The 20,385-nt window shown below is 56.2% G+C and overlaps 2 protein-coding genes across 3 annotated transcripts; one reads left to right on the top strand and one right to left on the bottom strand.

Annotated features, from left to right (window-relative positions):
* Nucleotides 1-2,190: 2,190 nt before the first annotated feature.
* Nucleotides 2,191-10,084, top strand: CDC42EP1 (CDC42 effector protein 1). Of its 2 annotated transcripts, none has more exons than XM_044226782.1 (3): nt 2,191-2,281; nt 6,740-7,488; nt 8,855-10,084. In XM_044226782.1, the coding sequence occupies exons 2-3, from the start codon at nt 7,026-7,028 to the stop codon at nt 9,460-9,462; spliced, it is 1,071 nt and encodes a 356-aa protein (XP_044082717.1). In that variant the 5' UTR covers nt 2,191-2,281; nt 6,740-7,025; the 3' UTR covers nt 9,463-10,084. The 2 variants fall into 2 exon arrangements, with proteins under 2 accessions (XP_044082717.1, XP_044082718.1); XM_044226783.1 differs by lacking the exon at nt 2,191-2,281 and adding an exon at nt 3,034-3,480.
* A 632-nt stretch (nt 10,085-10,716) lies between these two features.
* On the bottom strand, nt 10,717-14,315 carry LGALS2 (galectin 2). Its single transcript, XM_044226784.1, has 4 exons — nt 14,132-14,315; nt 12,379-12,461; nt 11,028-11,184; nt 10,717-10,863 (listed from the first exon to the last, which is right to left on the bottom strand). Exons 1-4 carry the CDS (start codon nt 14,135-14,137, stop codon nt 10,717-10,719), a joined length of 393 nt encoding a protein of 130 aa, XP_044082719.1. The 5' UTR covers nt 14,138-14,315.
* Nucleotides 14,316-20,385: the final 6,070 nt, after the last annotated feature.

Here is a 20,385-nt window from a genome sequence, read left to right as displayed (position 1 = left end):
CACAGGGTATAGAGATTACTTAAAAATAAAACCTTAGAGGTGCCTGGGTTGCTCAGTTGGTTAAGTGTCCTGCTCCGGACTTCAGCTCAGGTCATGGTTTCAGGGTTGTGGGATCCGGCCCAGTGTCAGGCTCTGTGCTTGGCATGGAGTCTGCTTGAGATTGTCTCTCCCTCTGCCTCCTCCCCTCTCCTCTCTCTCTCTCTCTCAGATAAACAACTCTTTAAAAAAAATTTTAATAACATCTTTTAAAAGATAAAATCATTGTGCTGGGCCCAACCTGGGCAAACAGGGAAGTATGGCCATCGTGCGAGAGCAGGAAGCTTTGGGCAAATCACTGCACGTCTCTGCAAAACGGACACGAGGCACTATTGTCCCTATGGGGCTCTCATGAGGGTTAAATGTGGCAGTGCCTGTAAGAGGCTGTAAGGGACTAGTAGACACTCGGTGCTCAATAAATGCTGGTTATTACTACCACTATTAATGATAACAGCCCCTAGTCCCTGCCCCCGTCACCGTCCTTGCAGTCCATTCCTGGCTCAAAGAAAGGGCTTCCAAATACACATCTGACTCACACTGCCGGCTGGCTCCCCATCCTGCCCGGGAGAGGCTGGACTCCCGGCCCAAGGTTAAGCCCCCACCACCTGGCCCAGTTCTCTCCCTGCCCCCATTCCTGCCTCTCAGGGGTAGTCTCCCTTCTTCTTCAGCCATGCTCTTCAGCACCCCGAGACTGTCCCCAGTTCCCCCCCAGGACAAATCACCTCCGAGCCGGACCCCGAGGAAAGGGCTCTGACCCTCGGGAGGCTCAGTCCTCCTGCTGTGCCACTCGAGCAGATGCTGGGAATTCTTCGGGCCTCAGTTTCCCCACCTGTTCCTCTGTCCATCTGGGGAAATAACCCCGTGCCTTGGTGGTCAGTGTGAGGATTCAGGGAGCCAAAGCCAGAGGTTGAGCCCTCTGTCAACAGCAAAACCTTGTCTCCTCCACCTGAGGGCAAACACAGCCCTCCTCCCCAGCCCGGACAGAACACTCAGACAACTTCCTCTGGCAACACCCGCCTCCTCCAGGAGATCCTTAGCTCCAAATCTTTGCTTGTGCCCTTCCCCTCCGTTCCCCCTGCCTACGTGTCCCTTACAGCTTAAGTCTGCTATCACCTTTGCCCTTGCTGGGCCCCTACTCTCCCCTGAAGGCTGTTAGGGGTCTCTGTGCAATGACAGCCCCGGGAACCTTCTGCCTGTCCCCAAGGAATTCACAGTATCAGAGAAGGGGGGGAAATAAAAAGAGAGAGAGACAGAGACAGGGATCAGAGCTCTATCTTTCCTCCTTGAGGACCTGTGCAGGGCAGTTCCCTGCCCCTCCCAGCTGGGGTTGGGGGATGCTCAATAAAGCTTTTGGAACCCATCCGTCTCAGGTGTGGTCTTACCACCACTGCGCACCTGTTCAGCAGGCCTCCTAGGTGCTGACAGAGCAGAGAACAGCTAAGAACATAACATCTGATGCCTACTATTATCCTATTTTACAGATGGGAAACTGAGGGCCAGGAAGGATAAGCAGTGACTAGGCCCGGGAGGAAACCAGGCGGTTGGGTTCTAGGGCGCCCATCCTTGACTACCACACCACACACCACTCTACAAGTTGCCTACCGGGATCTGCTCACGGGTCTGGCTCAGTCAGGTCTTGTCCCAGCACCCCTGAGGCCTGCACTGGACTGAAAAGAATCCGGGATTGGGAGAAAGGCAGTGGGCATCCCAACTTGTAGAGCTCAGGGTCTACGCGGGTCTTCCCGGCATTCAAGGCCCCGAGACCCGAAAGGATGGGCTGGGGAGGCCAGGAGCCAGAGTCCTCAGGTCTGGGCGCCCCGAGGCCCCGCGGGGAGCCAATGGGGGAGGGGAGGGCTGCCGACGACGCGCGTCTCCCCACCCCCCGCCCGCCCCCGGGCACCCGCACTTTCCCCGGATCCCCCCTGCCCGGGGCCGCGGGCCAGAATCCCGGCCCCGCGCCCCGGCCGCCCCCCCTCCGGCTCTCACCGCCCTTCGGGGCGGCCCGACTGGTGCCCCGGAGGGGGCCCGGCCCCGCCCGCGGGCGGGAGGAGCGAAGCGCGGGGAGGGAGCGCGCCCACACCCCGCCCCCGCCCCCGGAGCCAGCCCGCGGAGCCCGCGGCCAGGGCGGCGCAGACCGGCCCAGCCACTCGCCCGGGCTGCGCGCCGCGACGCGCTGCCGCCACCCCTGCCGGCGCGTCCGCCCCTCGGCCCCCGGTCCCCGGCCCCCGGGGCTCGCGGAGCGAAGGTAACAGCGCCACCTGGGTGGGCGTGGACGCCGGCTGGGGTAGGGGGAACCCGGCACCCTCCTAGGCGCCCGGGGGCTGGGGTGGGGGCGAGGCCAGGCGGCCCAAGGCGCTCCTGGTGTCAACAAGGAAGGCCCAAACGCCGACCTCGGGAGCGGCGCGGGGTCCCTCCAAGTTTGGGGGTTGTTTTGTACTGTCCCCGGCGAGCGGAGGGGCGCAGAGTTGGGGTGGGTGAGCGATAAAGCGGGCTGCGGGAGGAGGGGGCGAGCGGAGGGCCGTCTACGCTCCTTCCTGCCCTGGGAAAGGAAGGGAAGGAACGGGGAGGGGGCGATGTCCCGGAACGTCGGGCCCCTTGGCGAGGCCGGCGTGGAGAGCGGGAAGTGGGGGGCGGGAGGGACCGCTGGGGAGATGGACCAGGCACCCTGCCCCCTCCCCAACCGCCGCATTCCAAGCCGAGCAGCGGATGAGGTCATCCCGTCCGGTTCCCCTCGGGCCACGGCAGCCGGCTGTCCCCTTCTCCCGCGGAGCGACCCTCCCCATTCTAAACCCCTGCCTCCCAGAGGGAATGTTTTATGGCCAAAGTCTTCACGGCACTTCCAACGCCAACTGGCCTCGAGATTGCTCTGTCCTTGCCTCTACCAGGCAAGACCCACGAAGTCTGAAGCCCATTTTCTAGACCAGGAAACTGAGGCCTAGAGAGGTAGAGGGACCCGCCGGAGGCCGCGCCAAGCGCCTTTCGGGGACTGGAAACCAGGACTGGGGGACACTTGGTCCGTGGCCAATCCCCTCCCCGAGTAGAGGGCTTTGGCCCTAACTTGGAGTGGTGGGCCAAGAAATGTCTCCCCCTGCCCCCCACGCTCTTCCCTCTCACTCCCCTGTGGCCCTTGGTGCTCCCTCCTAACCCCCTCAGACTCCAGGAACTTCGGACTTCGAAGCGACTTTGGACAGCTTGATGCCCTTTTCCTGGTTTCAGTTTGCCCGTCTCTCCACGTGCGGGGGTTGTGGGGGCTTTAAGGGCTACGAGGGTCCCCAGGGAGTTAATCTTTTATTCTAGGGCCAGTCCTGACCCAGGCAGGGCCGCGCTGTCCAGCGGTACTGGTGGTGTTACCTAGCTGGACACCGGTGGCGAGGGGGCTGTGTGCATGTGCGTGGCCTTTCTGGTGACAGGTGGCGCGCTGGCAGGCACGCGGATGACCCCCAGGTGAGACCGAGGGTGCAGCCTCCCCGCCTCTGTCCTCCCCCAATGTCAGACCGCCCCCTCCCTCCACCGCACCACGGAGCCTCCACAGCGGCCCCTGTCGGCCGCTGTGAAGCGTGGTCCCTGCTTCCCGCCTCAAACCTTGTCCTTTGCGGTCATGACCACCATTGAGTAACCTCTTCCCAAGTGCTTCCGCCTGACTATCCTCTGTAGACTAAATACAAGGACTGCTGGGACCTTGAGGCCGCTCGCTGACCACTCTTGCCTGGGTCACGGGCACTGAATCCACACAGCTGAGTCTTCTGCCTCCCAGGCCTGCCCTTTCTGAGTTCAGCTGCTGGGTATTACCTCCTCCAACAACCCTCACTGGGCCCTTGTGGTCCTGCCTCTGCCCTGGCATTTACTAGTGATGGTGACAGAATCCCAGGGGGGCTCCCGGCCACGGCACTTTCTTTGCTCTGTGACTTGGGGCCTGTCAGTCACCTTTTCTGCACCTCATTTTGTTCCCCTGTAAAATGGGTGTCCTGAGCGTTAACAGGTAGTAATTCTGGGCTGGTGGGAGGAAGTAGGCCTTGCACCGGGACACCCGGAGCCCCTTTTCCTCCAGGGCCAGGTGGGTGCATCTGATCTTCCCCCAATAAACCCTGCAGTCAGCACCTGGGGCCAAGTAGCTGGAACCAAGGGGGCCCCGAATGAGAGGTGTTAGTGCTGGCATGTTGGGTTTGCGCTCAGGCTGCTCTGCTCCAGGAACTGGGGCTTTTACAGCGCCTCTGGGGAAGTACCAGCTCTTGATGTTTGTACTTGTTTTCCACGTGGGAAAAGAGGTCCCCAGTAGCAATGCCCTGCCCTTGACCCCACAACCACTCTACAGGCAGGGTCTCTTTCTTGCAGGGTGCAAGGTAGAGGGTGAGGACAGACCTTCCAGAGGCATCTGGGAGGCAGGAGCATCCTAAGACTGGGGCAGAAGCTGGGCTCGCAAGTCAAAGTGGCCGTGGGGATTCGGTGGGCACCAGGGTCCCTTTTGCTGAGACAAGAGCAGCTACTTCGAGGTGGGGACTGGGAGAGCAGTGGGTATAGCCACAAGGCAGACATAGGGACCCCTCAAATGGCATCTCAGGGTGACCCCCCCCCAGTTCCTTCCCCCTCCCAAAAAGTCATCCCTCATCTCTGCAGAGTTCGGAAACCTGGCCCCTGCCGTGTACCGGCTAGGTGACCTTAGCCAAGTCCCTTCCCTCTGCACCTTGGCTCTCCCTGTAAAAATGGGCTAACCCCTCAGCTTTGCGGGGCTCTAGGAGTCCGATGACGTCATGTACTGGTTGGCCAACTGCAGAGTGCTCCGTAACTTAGCAAACATTCCACGAGGACTTGGTGCCGGGGGTGCCAGGGAAAAGGATGATTCACACAGCCCCCCCCCCAGGGGGAGGAGTTAGCGTTGGGGGAGGATCCGAAGGTGGGAAGGCAAGAGAATGTAGTCAGAGAACAAAGCAAGCTTTGTTTTATTGCTTTCTTTGTTTTTATCTTGTTATTTAACCTATTTTGAATTTCAAATAACATTGAGAGGGCAGTATTGAGATTTTTCTGCTTGGAGGTGGCTGCAAAATTAAAAAAAAAAAAAAAGTTGAGGCACAGATCTAGGTGTTCTTGTTAAGGATTATTATCAGCTTTTATCAGCTGAGGTCCCAGGCCCTTGGCAGTAGGTGACTTGCTCAAGGTCATACACTGAAGCTTTTTCCCACCCACCCACCTACCTGCCCTCCCTTGGAAGGTGGCAAGGGGTGATCTTTCGGCAGGAAGGTCGTTGTAGCTATCTCCTGCGATTGAACCCCTGTTGATAAGGCACTTGCCATGTGCAGATCCAAGCTGGGTGCCAGGAGGGAGGGAGACAGGAACCTGGAGACATCGGCCACACCTTCACAGTGTGTTGCCAATTTGGGGAAATAAGAACAGGCTCCAGGAGCCAGTCAAAGGCTATGTGAGTCAGAGGCTCTGAGTTCAAGTTTTGACTAGCTCTCTTGACGTGACCTGAGTTTAAGTCTTGACTGGCTCTCTTGAGATGACCTTGGACCCTCTCTGGGCCACAGGAAAACCAGAGATCAGACCACAGGCTCATAGGCCTTCTCCAGGGATGGGATCAGACCAAGAGGAGCTTAGAGAAGGATGGGGCCGGGCGGGGGGTCGGGGGGGGGGTGGAGAGTGAGGAATAGCTTCTGGCACCAACCTGACAGCAAGTCTCCTGCCTCAATTTGAAAATAGTAAAGTTCTTCCCTGCAGGCCTGCTCAGAGCCTTGAATCTGCTCAGGCATGCAATCAACAGCTGGGAAAAGCCACTTTTGACCACAGGATCCTTTTTCTGGGAAGCACCTTGAAGGTGGAGGGTTCTGAGAAACCTTGGTGCAGGCTATTTACACAGAAGTTCCCAAATTCCGTGTGGCAGGACACCACCTCCTTCCTGGCCTCTCTGAGTGGAAGAAAGTTTAACCCACAGAGAAGGAGGGTGATTTGCTCAACCTGGCAGCCGAGGAGACTGTAGCTTGGGGCTCAAGGACTCTGAGTTGGTGGGGCAGAGTAAGGGATGGGCTGTGCCTTGGCCTTTTTTTTTTTTTTTAACAGAAGAAACTTTTTTTTTTTTAAGATTTTATTTATTTAGTTGACACAGAGACACAGCGGGAGAGGGAACACAAGCAAGGCAAGTGAGAGGGAGAAGCAGGCTTTCCACTGAGCAGGAAGCCCGATTCGGGGCTCAATCCTAGGACCCTGGAATCATGACCTGAGCCAAAGGCAGACGCTTAATGGCTGAACCACCCAGGCGCCCCTGCCTTGGCCTTTTGACCGTGTAGACTCATGCAAGTCTGTTCACTTCTCGTTGCTGCCATTGCTGTAAAACAGTGCCTCCTCCCTCAGGGCTGTCTTGTGAGTTTCATTAGTGACAGAGGTAATTTATCAGCACTTAGTAGGTGCATCGCAGATGGGTGGCTATAAGGACCATCCACGCTTTTTCCTGCTGCACATCTCGAGTGGACAGCTGGGTGGATTATTCTGTCCCCCCTCCCAGTGGACCCTGCTCAGTGGCAACCACAATGCCGACCTAACCCCTGTCGTTTCCTTTGCCTACTCTTTAATGTCAGGTGCCCAGAATTATACAGCGTGTCCTCCTCGTGCACTGGTGACCCCCATCTCTGTCCGGTGGGTGTAGTCCCCTCCCTCGAGATGATTTGGACCCAGGATCCCCTGGGCCCACCATCATTTTCTCTCTTTCTTTCAGGAATCTACCCCTGGGCAGAGAGGGGCTGACCACACTCAAGACACAACCTGTCCCTTCCCTGTTCTGAGACTGAACACCTACAGGGGCTTCCTCGGGGCCAGGAGGCAGGCCCCAGGGAGAGAACAGCCATGGGCCTTCCATAGCCGCAGCCTTTGGGGGTGACCCCTTAGGAGCTCAGGGGGCGAGGGGGGCAGCTTTCTGCAGGGAAGGAGGGAGCTGAGACGTGGACCCCAAGCCCAAGCCCCGGGCAGGGGCATGGACCAGCAGCGGTGAAGAGCCAGAACTGATGCCAGGCCCCCAGGGGGCAGGAAGAGCCCCCGCCATGAGCCTGGGCAAGCTCTCACCCGTGGGCTGGGTGTCCAGCTCCCATGGGAAGAGGCGGCTAACAGCAGACATGATCAGCCCCCCGCTCGGGGACTTCCGCCACACCATGCACGTGGGCCGTGGCGGGGATGTCTTCGGCGACACCTCCTTTCTCAGCAACCACGGGGGCAACTCGGGGAGCACTCACCGCTCACCCCGAAGCTTCCTGGCCAAGAAGCTCCAGCAGGTGCGGCGGGTGGGGGCTCCGCCCCGGCGGATGGCCTCCCCGCCCGCACCCTCCCCTGCTCCACCCGCGGTCTCCCCGATCATCAAGAACGCCATCTCCCTGCCCCAGCTCAACCAGGCCGCCTACGACAGCCTCGTGGTGGGCAAATTCACCTTCGACCGCAGCCCTGCCAGCTCCATGGACGGCCGCTCCAGTTACGGTGAGGGCCCGGGCTCGATGCTTGTTCTGTAGGTGCTGAAAGGGTTTGATGGGTCAGCCCAGCCTCCGAGTGGCCGCTTTTCCCCCGCGTTAGTTTGGTTTCCCCACGGAGGCCAGGCCCAGTCTACAGACCGTGGATGGGGTGGGGGGCCAAGGGGGACAAGCCAGCTTACTCCCCAAAACCCAAAACACACTGAGGTTGAGAGGTGAGGAGCTTGGGTTGGAGTCCTATGGGCCTCTAACCTGCCCCGCTGTGTCTGGGCCCCTGGCTGAGCCAGCCCATCCTCTCCTGTCCCCTTCAACCGAAGCAGCCCTCTTGAATCAGAATGACAGAGTGGAGAGACTGGGATTCTGGACTCAGGATTAAAATCCTGGTTCTGCTTGATGTCCGACAAGCCAGCTGACCTCTATCAGGTCAAGGCCTGGCCTGTATCATGGGTCCACGAGGGTCATTGCTGGGATCCACAGATGGGATAACATGCATCAGGTATGGCCCCGAGTCGCAGAGTAGGTGCTTAGGACACAGGACTCACTGCTGTGTTCTTACTTGAACAGAAGTTCCTGTAACTTGGCCAGTTTGGAAGAAACACTCCCAGGGACAAAAGCCATAGGTCCCTCCTGCTGTGGAGGCACGTGGCCAGGGCCACTTGGGAGCCACTGCTCAGCTCACCTGGGAAGTGGAGCCCCTGCTGCCCCCTGGTGGCCATTCCCTGCCATGTGGCTTTGCCTCACTGCCCCGGGGCTTCCTCCAGGGCTCCGCCTCCCCCCTGCGCTGCTCAGATCTCCCTTGGGGGGCTGGTCCGCAGTAAACACCCCAGGCCTCCGGCCTGGCGGTCCTGGAGTGAGAGTGTGGTCCAGAGGTCCTTCGCAGGGCATCTGCCTGTCCTTTCAGTCCTTGATTTCTGTGCAGTCAGATCCTGGTTGCTGGTTCTTTCCCTGTGCCTACAAAACAGCCCACGAGCTGTGGGTTCGCCTGCAACCCTCGGCCCCTGTCATGGAAGGGGACCAGCGACCATGACCATCAGTTGGGAATGAGAGCCAGGAGGTTTGAGCTCCAGGCTTGGCTCCACCCCCTCAAACTCTGTGACCCAGGGCAAGCCTTTCCCCTGGTCTCCAACTAAGTCCTGCTTTCTTAATCTGCCAAATGGGAATGAGGACTGTGTGTCCACTTTCCACTTCTAGACTTGATAAGAAGATCCTGTGAGAGACTCCAGGGTTCACTATATTGGAAAGGGGAGAAACTGAGGCCAGATGGGAGAGCGACATGCTAGAGGCCACTTAGCGACCTGGGCCCGGTCCTGGCTATCCCCTCCCCAGTTCCTGGTTAGGGACCCCAGCTATGACCCTGCTCCCCGTTTTTCTTCCAGGCGTGGACTCTGGGTTCTGCACTATCTCCCGCCTGCCTCGCCAGGAAAAGCCTCGTGACCGAGACCGTGATAGTACCTTCCCCCCGGAGTCCGGGCTTCACCGCTCTGACTCCCTCCTGTCCTTCCACCTGGACCTCGACCTTGGCCCGTCTCTCCTCAGTGAGCTGCTTGGGGTCATGAGCCTTTCAGAAGCCTCTGCAGCTGAGACCCCAGCCCCCAACACAAGCCCCCCGGCCCCTGCATCAAGCCCCCAGTCCCATGGACACTGCCCCAATGGGGTAACTACTGGGTTGGGCCCAGCAGCTGAGATGAGGGCCAGCCCGGTGGAAGAGGATCCCCGTGCACCTGCTCACATGGCCCCTGGCAGGCACTGGGGAGCAAGCTGGGGGGACAGGGACAGGGACAGGCAGGGCAGCCACCACCACACTGAGATAGATTCCTGGCCAGAGCCCAGGAAGGTGCTTCCCCAGGCTCGGGCTTCTTGGGAGAGCCTGGACGAAGAGTGGGGGGCTCCCCAGGCAGCCAGCAGGACCCCCGTGCCCAGCACAGTGCAAGCAAACACCTTCGAGTTTGCTGATGCTGAGGAGGACGATGAAGTCAAGGTGTGAGCTCAGGATCCTGCCTGGGCCCAGGGCACCGCCCGGGAAGAGCCCAGGTGCAGAGCCTGCACCCTACAACTGGGTCTCCCGGTGACTGATGGGAGAGCCGAGTCGCCCCCAAGCTCCTCCGCACCTCTGCAGGACAGACGAGGGAGAGAGGCCAGAGGAGACCAGGCTCCTTCTGGGTCCTGCTGGGCTGCCTCGCCCTGCTCCCCCTGCCACTCTGGACCCACGGCCATTCCTGAGGCCCACCCCCACCCCTGTGCCACCCCCCGCTGCTTGTGGAGGGCCCAGCCTCACAGTGCAGCCTTTGTGCTGGAAAAACTGTCCTTGCTGGGGGTGGAAGGGGGGGCAGCGGGGTGCATACCACACAGGGCCTTTGTCTCCTCTCCCAAAGGGACTGCCTGTCCCTAGCTCATCCTAGAGCTGCCCCCAGCAGGGTCCCTGCTGCATGCCCAAGAGCCCCAGCCCTTGCCTAAGGTTGCTTCCCTGACATTACAAACCTAATCCCTGGCTTATCCCAAACGTCTCAGAGAAAAGTCAGGTGTGACCTCACAGGGGAGGCATCCCATCTTCCTGTGCACCCCAGACCCACTTCTGGGTCCTGATTAAAAAAAGCTTTTTTTAAAAAGTGTCCTGCAAGATACTTGGGGACCTGGGAGAACAGGGTCCCCTCCACCTGCTTAAACAGCCTACCATCATGTTTGGAAGACCAAAGAATCACACTTTCTCCCCCCCCCATCACCCACACCCCCGGGGGGCCCCCAGTGAGGGGAGGGGCCAAGGCAGGGGGTAATGAGTAACCAGGTTGGAATGAATGTTCCCGCGATAAAGAGGCGCAGGTGGGAGCCTTATCTACAGTTCCTGGAACAGCCCCTGGCCCAGGTGCCTGGAACCAGGGCCTGCCCCGTGATCCCAGGGGGGCAGCTTGGCGCTTGGCCTGGTGATAATCAGAGACAAATAGGCAGACGTGGGTGCTTGCAAGTGTTTGGGAGCACGTCCCGACCCCCACCCTGCAGCCCCATGACCTCGAGCCTCAGTTTCCTTCTCTGTAGCATGAGAATGCTGAGGGCGTGACAATGTATGGAAAACACTGGCCATGGAAAGACTGGCTAAAGACAGGTTCTTTTTGTTGGTTCTTAGCCTTAGGGAAGGAGAGGAGGGGCCCAGGGGCAGGAACCGCTGGTCCTGTGTGAGTGGGTAGAGAAGTCCAGGAGAGGGCATCTGCACCCGGGGTCCTCACTCCAGGGAGGTGCTGTCCCCTTAGTTGATCTTGAAGGAGGAGACGCTCAGCCCGTCCAGCACGCTCAGGTAGCTCAGGTGGCTGTGGCCCAGCCTGTTGGGAAAGGTCAGCTGGTGCCCATCTGGCAGCTTCACTTCGAATCCGTCATTCCCAAAGGTCACGGAGATCTGTGGAGGGAGGAGGGTTTCAGGGAGGCAGGAGGCCCCAGAAGTGGGCCTGGGCGGCCCGCGGTGGCTCATAACAGTGTCAACACATGTCTAGGCCAGGGGGCCCTACCCTCTGGGCTCTCCCAGTGACTTCCTCCTCAGGCGCCTTTCCCCTTCGACCTCACCTTGACCTCTGACCCGGGGCTGAAGCACATGTGACCTTCCCGTTGCTCCTCCCCCCAGCTGCCATCCCGCGAGTTGCAGACGATAGTGGAGTCATTGAAGCGTGGGTTGAAATGCAGGTTGAGCTGCTCCGACCCCTGGCCCAGATTGATCACAAATCTGCGGGGAAAAGGGTGACAAGTCAGGATTGGGGAAGAAGGGGGCAGGGGAGCTGGAGGCCAGCTCTGGGGAAAACGGCTTGGCTTGACCACAAGCTGAAAGGATCACGAGAGAAAGTTGTTCATTGCAGCCCGTGCCTTAAAACCCGGTCAAAGTTAGCATGGGCAGTACTGAGTTCCGTTTGGTGCCCGGACTCAGGCTCTGGACAGGAGGGTCACTGAGAGGGACAGTCTCCGGGATGGGAGATGCCCATCCTGGGGGGGGGGCGGGGGACTGCTGTCCTCAGGTATCTGGAGGCCTATTAAGTTTGACCCTAAACATTTTAAACGTTAAATGTGAGCTCCCCGTCATTGCAGGTTCTCGATCAGGGCTTGTGTGAGTTCTTGAAAGCATCACTACAGCCTGACTTAGGCTGTCAAGGTGCCCGAGAGTAGGACATGCTGAGTCACAAAGAAGGTGCCTTCAGAGGGGGGTCTCAGACCCGAGGGCTCACAAATGTCTGTAAACTTGAGGAACCCAAATAGGAGGAGGGGGTGACCTTGCTCTTGGCTCCTCCCACCTACATTAGGCCGCCCCTCCCCAACCAAAAGTTCGTGGAGATCGGCCCCAAGAAATTCTCTACCGGTTCTGCACACAGGTAGACCCTGATGCTGAGCTGCAACACGGGGAGGGTCACTGAGGCCCCTTCTAATGGAGAGGAGGCAAGTGAGACCCCTTCGCGCCCCCTGGTGGCTGTCTCTGTTGTAACGTGAGAGGCTGGCCCTCTGCCTGTTCAGCGGGGTAAAGAGGGTGATGGAGGGGGCGGGGGTGGGGTTTCAATAGATACACCTGACCCCTGGGGGACTGGGCAGAGCTCCAGGGGCTTCTCCACCTGCCCCTTCAACATTTTGGGGGACCATCTTTGGGGAGTTGAGCATATAGCATGAGCTGTGAAATTCTGAGGGTCCCCAAGCAGCCTCAGCCATGAAGGCAGGCCCCCTCACAGGAGGGGAACCAGCGGGGGCATGGGAGGGTGTGAGAATGAGCAAGGATGTAAAAAAGGCCCCTTTGGCCTGAGGTCGCTGTTCTCTGTGTGCACCTCACAGGGCTGCCCTGCTGGCTGCCAACTTCCAGGCCTGTTGGGGCCTGTGGACAGTTCCCCTGCCCCCTTCTGCCCCACCCCATCCCCGGCTCCCTGCCCCTCTCCTTGCTCACCCATCAGCATCACTGGCAATCTTGCCCTTGATCTTCAGGGTTGTCCCCAACTTCATGTCCATGTTCGTTATCTCAAATTTTCCCTGTGCCGACAGAGAAGCATTCCACAAAAAGCCCATCACACATGTGCCCAGAGCCTTTCTGCTGGCGGCGCCCATTCACGAGCATTGTCTCATGGGGCTGCACACTCGAGGACACTGAGCTGGGAAGGGTTCTCCCACCATTAATATAAGAGATTTGGACTGGGTGACTCTTTGGAGCAGGAGGGAAGAGAGGGCAGGGATGGGATGAGTGGAGAAGCGGAAAGAGGTCGGGAAGGTCTCTGGGCCACAGAGCCCACCCCCCCCACCGAGGCCGACGACAGGGACGACATCATCCCTGCCACACATGACCCCACCCGTGGCATTCACCTTCTGCACCTTTTTTTTTTTCTTTTTTAAGATGGTATTTATTTATTTGACAGAGAGATAGCAAGCACAAGTAGGCAGAGCGGCAGGCAGAGGGAGAGCGAGAAGCAGGCTCCCCGATGTGCAGGGACCCCCTAAATCCCAAGACCCTGGGATCATGACCTGAGCTGAAGGTAGCTGCTCAACCGACTGAGCCACCCAGGCGCCCCACACATTCTGCATCTTATTCGTACTGGCTTGAACGGTGTTTCCTAAAAAGTCACGGCCACCTAACACCTGAGGCTGTGACCTATCTGGAGATAGGGTCTTTGCAGATGCAATCAAGTTAAGAATTGCTTAGGGCGGGCCTTAAGCCCAATATGATTGGCATCCTGATAAGCAAAGGGAAAGTGGGTCCAAGGGCACAGACATGCAGAGGAGAAGGCTCCGAGGACAGAGGCAGAGATGGGAGTCGTCCGGCCACAGCAAGGACCACCGGACTCCCTGCAACCACCGGAAGCTGGAAGACACCAGAAAGGATCCTTGCCTGGAGCCTTCAGGGGAGACCTGACCCTGCTGACCCCTGGATTTCAGACTTCTACCCTCTGAAACTCTGAATCAATGTGTTAACGGCAGCCACGGGACACTAAGACTCCTTCTGATCCTCAGACGCCGTCTGTGACCAGTTCCACAAAGGCAGGAAACTGAGGCTCAGAGAGGGAGAGTGACTTGTCTGAAGCCACACAGGCAACTATGAGAGAGAACCAGGGACCGCAAAGAAGATCCACTCAAACTCCTGCACTTCACAGGCTGTGACCTTGGGCCACTTCCTCCCCCAGCCTCAGTTTCTTCATCTTTGGAAAGCTCAGTCGAGAGGCACCTGGATGGCTCCGCCGGTTCGCCTGCCTTGGTCTCAGGTCACGATCTCGGAGTCCTGAGTTTGAGGCCCGGCTCAGCAGGGAGTCTGTTTCTCCTTCTGCCCCTCCCCCTGCTCGTGTGCATGCTCGCTCGCTCTCTCTCTCTCTCTCTCTCAAATAAATAAATAATTTTCTAAAAACTCGGTGTTGGCAATTATTATTACTCCTAATATTATTATTACTATTATGGATAAGCAACGGAGTATAGAGATGGGGAGAGGCAGGTGCGGGCCCACTGCAGGGTGGTGGAAAGAGCAGAAAACATCCCTGCGGCAGGGCGTGGAGACCGTCTGTCTGTCCGTCCCACTCGGTCACTATACAGGTAGGGAAACCGAGGCCCAGAGTAGGGCAGCGATGCTCTGCTCCAGCCCCCCTCCCCACCAAGCCGCTGTGCTCAGGCAGAGATCCGGGAACAGAGGAGGGGAGCAGCCGGGAAGCCGGCATCCTCACCGACATGGTGGCAGCTCCTGGCCGCTGCTCTCAGGGACTCCTGAAGGCCTGGGCTCAGGATCGCACTTCCTGGCCCAGTTTATATTCTAGAATATTACACATTAACTCTCTCAAGGCCATAAATGGGGACTTTGGTCCCTTCTGCCGGGTGTCTCTCCACGGGCATCTCCCAGTACCCAGAACAAACAGGTGAGACGCTTCTCACCTGGGCGCGCCCAGCCCCACCCAGAGCATCCTCCGGACTTCCCTTCTCCCAGCCTCCTGCCTCCAGCCCCCCCCCCCACCTAGCCTCCAGACCCCCTGCTCCCAACGGCCCACCCCCTGCCCAGCCCAGCCCCAGCTGGGTGTCAGAGCCAGCACGAATCCCTGTGAGCTTGGCAAGCCACCCGAGGTCCCCAGCCCTGCTTCCTCATCCTCAAACAGAGACTTGCTCTGTAAAAAAAAACCTCGAAGCTTCTCATTTTCTCTGATGTCAAGATTCATTCTGAGAGCCTTTGTTTTGTTTTCTCCCCTCACCCTATGGTTTTTCTGATTGTATGAGTAAGTCTTAAAAGCAACCCGTGGTGGATTCAAGGAAAACTCTTGAAGTATCTACATCCAACTGTTAAAAATCAGAGAAGGTGGGGGTGGCTGAGGTGGGCAGGTACTGGGGGTTTAAATGCTTTGATCTTCGGTGACTTGCGTCACTGACAGGCTCACAAAGACAGTTCCAGATAATGAAGGGTGAAAAAAGTCAGAAACAAAGCAGGCACTCACAGCCCTCCCACCAGAAGGAAACCTGCTTGCTCTCCGGGTGCCCTTCCCTCCTCCCGGTTTTCTGTGGACTCTGTCGATACGGTTTTCTGTCCTGCTTCATTGAGTAAACGTTAACGCTCACAAATCTGTATTTCACAACGATCGTGTAATGCCCCTGAACTATTACGCTGTTCACTGGCTAAATTGATTGAACCCATTTCCTTTTGCTGAACACTTAACCTTAATTCTAAATGTTTGCTCTTAAAAGTGCGGCTGCATTAAATCTATTTGCATAGGACGTTTGACTGCATCCTAACCACGAATTTAGGGTGGATTCCTGAAAAAGCAGAATTTTTCTAGAATCCTGGTTTGGAGGGCCAGAGTGGCTTCCATCTGAGCTGGCCGCCACCGCTCTGGGAAGGGGTGAAGGGAAGCCGGCCCCGCGGGGAGCCCTCGGGTGCCAGGAGCTGACGGGTGGCTTGCTGCCCAGTGCTCACAGAGGACACCACCTCCAGGCCCCCTCCTGCCTCGAGAAGAGGGTGATTTCCTCATTTTAAGCCACAAGGAAATCAATCCCTTCTCGGCCTTCCTCCCAGGGCTGCAGCAAAGCCCAAGCAAGATAAGGAGTTTCCAAGTGCTCTGTACACAAAAACCCCTAATCAACAGAAACTACACCTTGTAAAGGTGCTATTCTTCTGATTATAGCGTAATTCTAGCTCCCCGAGGAAGGTTTCGATAAGCTCACAAAGTAGAAAGAACTTACACGCTCGCTCACTTGTTTTAGAAAAGTCCTGAAGGAGGGGAGCACATGGCCACGTTCTGAATCGGACACTCTTCTGTGTGTATGTGTGACATCAGTGAAAGATTTGTTGAAAGAGGGGCGCCTGAGTTTCTCAGTTAGTTGAACGACTGCCTTCGGCTCAGGTCAGGATCCCAGGGTTCTGGGATCGAGCCCCGAGTTGGGATCCTTGTTCAGCAGGGAACCTGCTTCTCCCTCACCCACTGCCTGCCACTCTGCCTGCTTGTTCTCTTTCTCTCTCTCTATCTCAAATAAAAAAATAAATAAATTTTCAAAAAATCTTTTAAAAGGAAGGGGAAAAGGAAGGGAGGGAGGAAAGAAAGAGAAGAAAAGAAAATATCTAAATGTCCAATTCTTGCATCACCAATCTTGTTCTCTTAATAACATCTGCCTTCTGGGATGCCTGGGTGGCTCAGTCTGTTTAAGCGTCTGCCTTTGGCTCAGGTCATGATCTCAGGATCCTGGGATGGAGCCCCGCATTGGTTCTCTGCTCCCCGGGGAGTTTGCTTCTCCTTCTCTCTCTCTCTCTCTCTCTCTCACTCTTTCTCAAGAAAATAAAATAAAGCCTTCCTCCTATAGGATACTCTGTCCAGCAGTTCACCAAGCCCTCATCACAATAAAGTCAACACATGGGACACCTGGGTGGCTCAGTTGGTTAAGCAGCTGCCTTCGGCTCAGGTCATGATCTCAGCGTCCTGGGATCGAGTCCCACATCGGGCTCTTTGCTCGGCAGGGAGCCTGCTTCTCCCTCTGCCTCTGCCTGCCTCTCTGTCTGCCTGTGCTCGCTCTCTCTCCCTCTCTCTCTGACAAATAAATAAATAAAATCTTTAAAAAAAAAATAAAGTCAACACATGTTCAAGTGATATTTATTATGATCCCATTTTTCGGATGGGGAAGGAAGGTCCCATGTAAGGACTGAGTAGCAGAGCTTGCCTTAGCTCCCAACCCATGGTTCGCGGCCCTCACTTAGCGAAAGGAAGAGTTGCCCTCCAGAAGGATGACCTTTGTGTGACACGCAGCCTGGGTCTTGGTGCCCAGAGATCCCTACCTCCTGCCATTCACACCTTCATATATTGACTCCCCTAGACTGTGGCTGGACCCAGAGACTTTCATGTAACCAGGAGAATACTAGAATAGGGCAAAAGACACAAGGTGTCACTTCCAAAATTAGGTTCTGAAAAGACTGATTACAAAAAGCAACATTAAAGAGAACTGTCCCCTCTCTCTCTCTCCCTCTCTCGCCCTCCTTCCCTCTCTCTCTGTGTCCTAACTCAGGGAAGCAAGCCACATTATGATCAGTCCTACCGACGAGGCCCGTGTGCCACGTGCCAAGGAATCCATGTCCCCAGCCCACTGCCAGTGAAGACCTGAGGCTCGCAGACAGCCCGCCGAGTGAACCTGGCAATGGATCCCCCCCCTCCCCGCCCCCTGGCCGACTTCAGCTGTGGGGTGGCGGAGGTCGCCAACAGCTTGACCGCAGCCTTGTGAGAGACCTCGCCAAGTCCTGTCCGGACTCCGGAGTACAGAAGCTGTGCAAAACCTGTTTCTGGTTTTATGTCTCTACGTTTGGATGAATTTGTTACACGGCGAGGGTAACTAGTACACTTGGCTGAACGATTACTACCAAAAGCTCGGTGGAAGAAATATCCATGAAGGCCCCCACTGAGGAATCTGCAATCCAGGCATGTCCCCAGACATCCCAGTGTACTGGTCTTCTTAAAGACCCAGCTTCTGGTTTTGTGTCCTTAATTCCTTCCTTTATGTCCTATTAGCTCTTCCTCTTGACGTTTCGTTTATTTTATTGCTCTTTTTCTCACTTCTCAAGTTGAATGTTCAGTTCATTCATTTTTCATCTCATCTTTTTACCAAGAAATGTATTTGAAGCTACAAATTTCCCTCGCTGCCTCCTTGGCCGCTTCTCAGAAAAAATTTTTTTAAGATTTTATCTCTTTATTTGAGAGAGAGAGAAAGAACGAGCAAGGGGGAGGATCAGAGGGAAAGGGAGAAGCAGACTCCCCGCCATGGAGGGAGCCCAATGCGGCACTCGATCCCCGGACCCTGAGATCATGACCTGAGCCAAAGGCAGAGGCTTAACCCACTGAGCCACGCAGGCACCCCACTTCTCAGAAGTTTCAAGATGTTCTGCTCATGATCCCAGTGTTACCTTGAACCGAAGCCAGACCACCAGAACGTTGCTCTCAGAACTCAGTACACGCTTAATAACTATTTGGGGACGGACCTACCGAAGAGAGACTCACCACCCCCATCATCACTAGGGAACGGTTGGAAAATAAAATATCACGGATCAGAGTTGGCTACATTCACATTTGCTAAGCAAACGAACCATCATAAGGCCATCAAAGGTCACATTTTGGGGGGTGCTGCTCTAAGAGGCAACATTGAGGACGAACCATAGCAAAGCTGCTTGTGTGGGCACCTCCAGGGGTGCCTCCAAGCTGGCCACACAGGGTCTCCATCCTGGAACACAGGCACCTACGACTATTCAAAACACAGCGGACTGGGGGCTCCTGGGTGGCTCAGTGGGTTGAGCCTCTATCTTCAGCTCAGGTCATGATCCGGGGTCCTGGGATCCAGCCCCGCATTGGGCTCTCTGCTCAGCAGGGAGCTTGCTTCCTCCTCTCTCTCTGCCTGCTTCTCTGCCTACTTGTGATCTCTGTCTGTCAAATAAATAAATAAAATCTTTTAAATAAATAAAGAGATCAAGCTTCAGCAGGGAGACAAGCTTGAGCACAGGAAACAACCAGAAAACAATTAATTACCCCCCCACCTCCGGCGGAAGGCTGCAGAAAGTTCCAGACTCCTGGGGCGGAAGGGGTCCTCGGATGTCCTTGAGAGGGCAATATGGAACCAGTGGAATCCTGGTTCTGCCACTTGCCAGCTGTGTGACCTCGGGCCCAGTTACTTAACCTCTCAGATCGACCTCTTCCTCTGTAAAATGAGAACAAAAGTGTTAAAAAGATTAAGGGAGATAACGCCTGGAGTTTTGTTAATAGTTAACGGATATTATTTGTTATTAGGACCAGGAGTGCAGTGCCCCCCTTGTGTTGGCTGTGAGGAGGGTAACGTATCCCCGAGACACACCCACACCTGGCAGCTGCGTGTGGACCCTCGGTCTCAGACCTCAGGCCTGTGAGAATGTTCTGACAACCTCCCAGGGCCCCGTTATGACTTCTGCGAGTCCAGGGTAATTCGGCCTTCGTGGGCCTCTTCCTGCAGTAACTGCGCGTATTTTCATGTACACATACATAAACACACACACCTATTGTCATGTCCACTGCACTCAGTGAATGTGTCAGTGTTTCTATATTAACACACCAGAAACCAACTTAACACTGTATGTTACAACCTGACTCTGGATTTCAGCTCAGGTCGTGATCTCAGCCTGAGATCGAGCCCCGTGGGGGGGCTCTGTGCTGAGCAGGGATCTGCTGGAGATTGTCTCTCCCTCCCCCTCTGCCTGTCTCTCCCTCTCTCTCTCAAAAAAAAAAAAATTAATGTTATATATTAAACATTTTCTCAGGGATGGGCGAAACGGATGAAGGGGTCAGAAGGTATAAACTTCCAGTTATAAAATAAAGAAGTCACGGGAGGTACACATGGTGACTATGCTTAAGTATACTCTAGCATATTTGAAAGCTGCTAACAGAATAGGTCTGAAAAGTCCTCATCATGAGAAAAAGCCAAGAGAAACAAAACAGGGACACGCAGTGGCAATGGTAGGCGGTGGTCACTTCTCCACATACACGGATGTCAAATCCTTCTCTTGCGTACCTGGAACTAATACTGTGTGATATGTCAACTATTTCTCAATTAAAAAAATAAAACCACCCAGAACACCCACACTTTTTTCATTTTTTTCCGATTTTATAAGAAATGGAAACCTTCCGGTGAGCCTCCGAAGGCTGCTGGGTTCACAGCACGGGGTCTGCAGTGCCCACTGCGGGAGCCAGTCCCGTGGGCTTCTGGGGACTGCTGCCCACTGGCCTTTTGCTGTTGGGGGACTTTGGTCCCGAGGTCTGTGAGATCCCGGCCTATCTCCTCTCCTGTCCTGCTCCTCCCAAAGAACAAACAGCCCAACGCATCCTTGGTCTTCTTCCTGCTTCCCTTCCTGCTCCCCTCCCCCCCAACAGCCTCCTTCAGATGGCAGAGGGAACAGGGCGGGAGCACAGAAGTCCCCGAGCTCTGGGCATCAAATGGGAAAAAGTCAAGTGTCACCTACGAGCTGAGGAGCCATGGCAAGTCACTCTGAGCCTCGGCTTCTTCATCTGTGAGAGGGAGCTAAGAGAGCCTTCTGCACGGGGTGACTGGGATAATGTTTTTTTAAATTTGATTTAAAAACTTACATGGCATGTGGGGCACATTCCTAGATGCTAAAAAGATAAATAAACTCGTATCTTCCTTCCTTTGGGAGGATTCCTGGAACGGTTCCACCTGCACTGATGACCCCAGAGCCCAGGAGAGTGGACAGAGCAGAAGCTCGGGTGAATCTGGAGCGAGCAGCCCCCACCAGCTGCGGACGGTGGGGGGCGAGCACACTCCTTCCCCTGCCCCCTGGGAGGACAGTTCTCCTTGGGAAGCCAGTGTCCATTCTGCCAGAGCCCGGGATCCTGGACAGGAGCATGGGGCACGAGAAGAAAGTTGCTGGTGACAGCCAGATGTACCATACACAAATATCGAATCCGCTGGGGGCCCCGTCTCC

Source organism: Neovison vison, chromosome 12 (assembly GCF_020171115.1).
Source record: "Neovison vison isolate M4711 chromosome 12, ASM_NN_V1, whole genome shotgun sequence".
NCBI classification, from domain to species: domain Eukaryota; kingdom Metazoa; phylum Chordata; class Mammalia; order Carnivora; family Mustelidae; genus Neogale; species Neogale vison.
Note: the sequence above shows the minus strand (reverse complement) of the source record. Positions and strands in the feature narration are given on the sequence as shown.

Bases quoted from the DNA above. Each gene is read 5' to 3' on its own strand.
- CDC42EP1 (XM_044226782.1), top strand. From the start codon at position 7,026: ATGCCAGGCCCCCAGGGGGCAGGAAGAGCCCCCGCCATGAGCCTGGGC. The intron at 7,489-8,854 runs GTGAGGGCCCGG...TTTTTCTTCCAG, and splicing joins GGACGGCCGCTCCAGTTACG to GCGTGGACTCTGGGTTCTGC.
- LGALS2 (XM_044226784.1), bottom strand. The intron at 11,185-12,378 runs GTGAGCAAGGAG...TTTTCCCCGCAG, and splicing joins ATTGCCAGTGATGCTGATGG to ATTTGTGATCAATCTGGGCC. The intron at 10,864-11,027 runs GTGAGGTCGAAG...CTCCCTCCACAG, and splicing joins GCCCCGGGTCAGAGGTCAAG to ATCTCCGTGACCTTTGGGAA.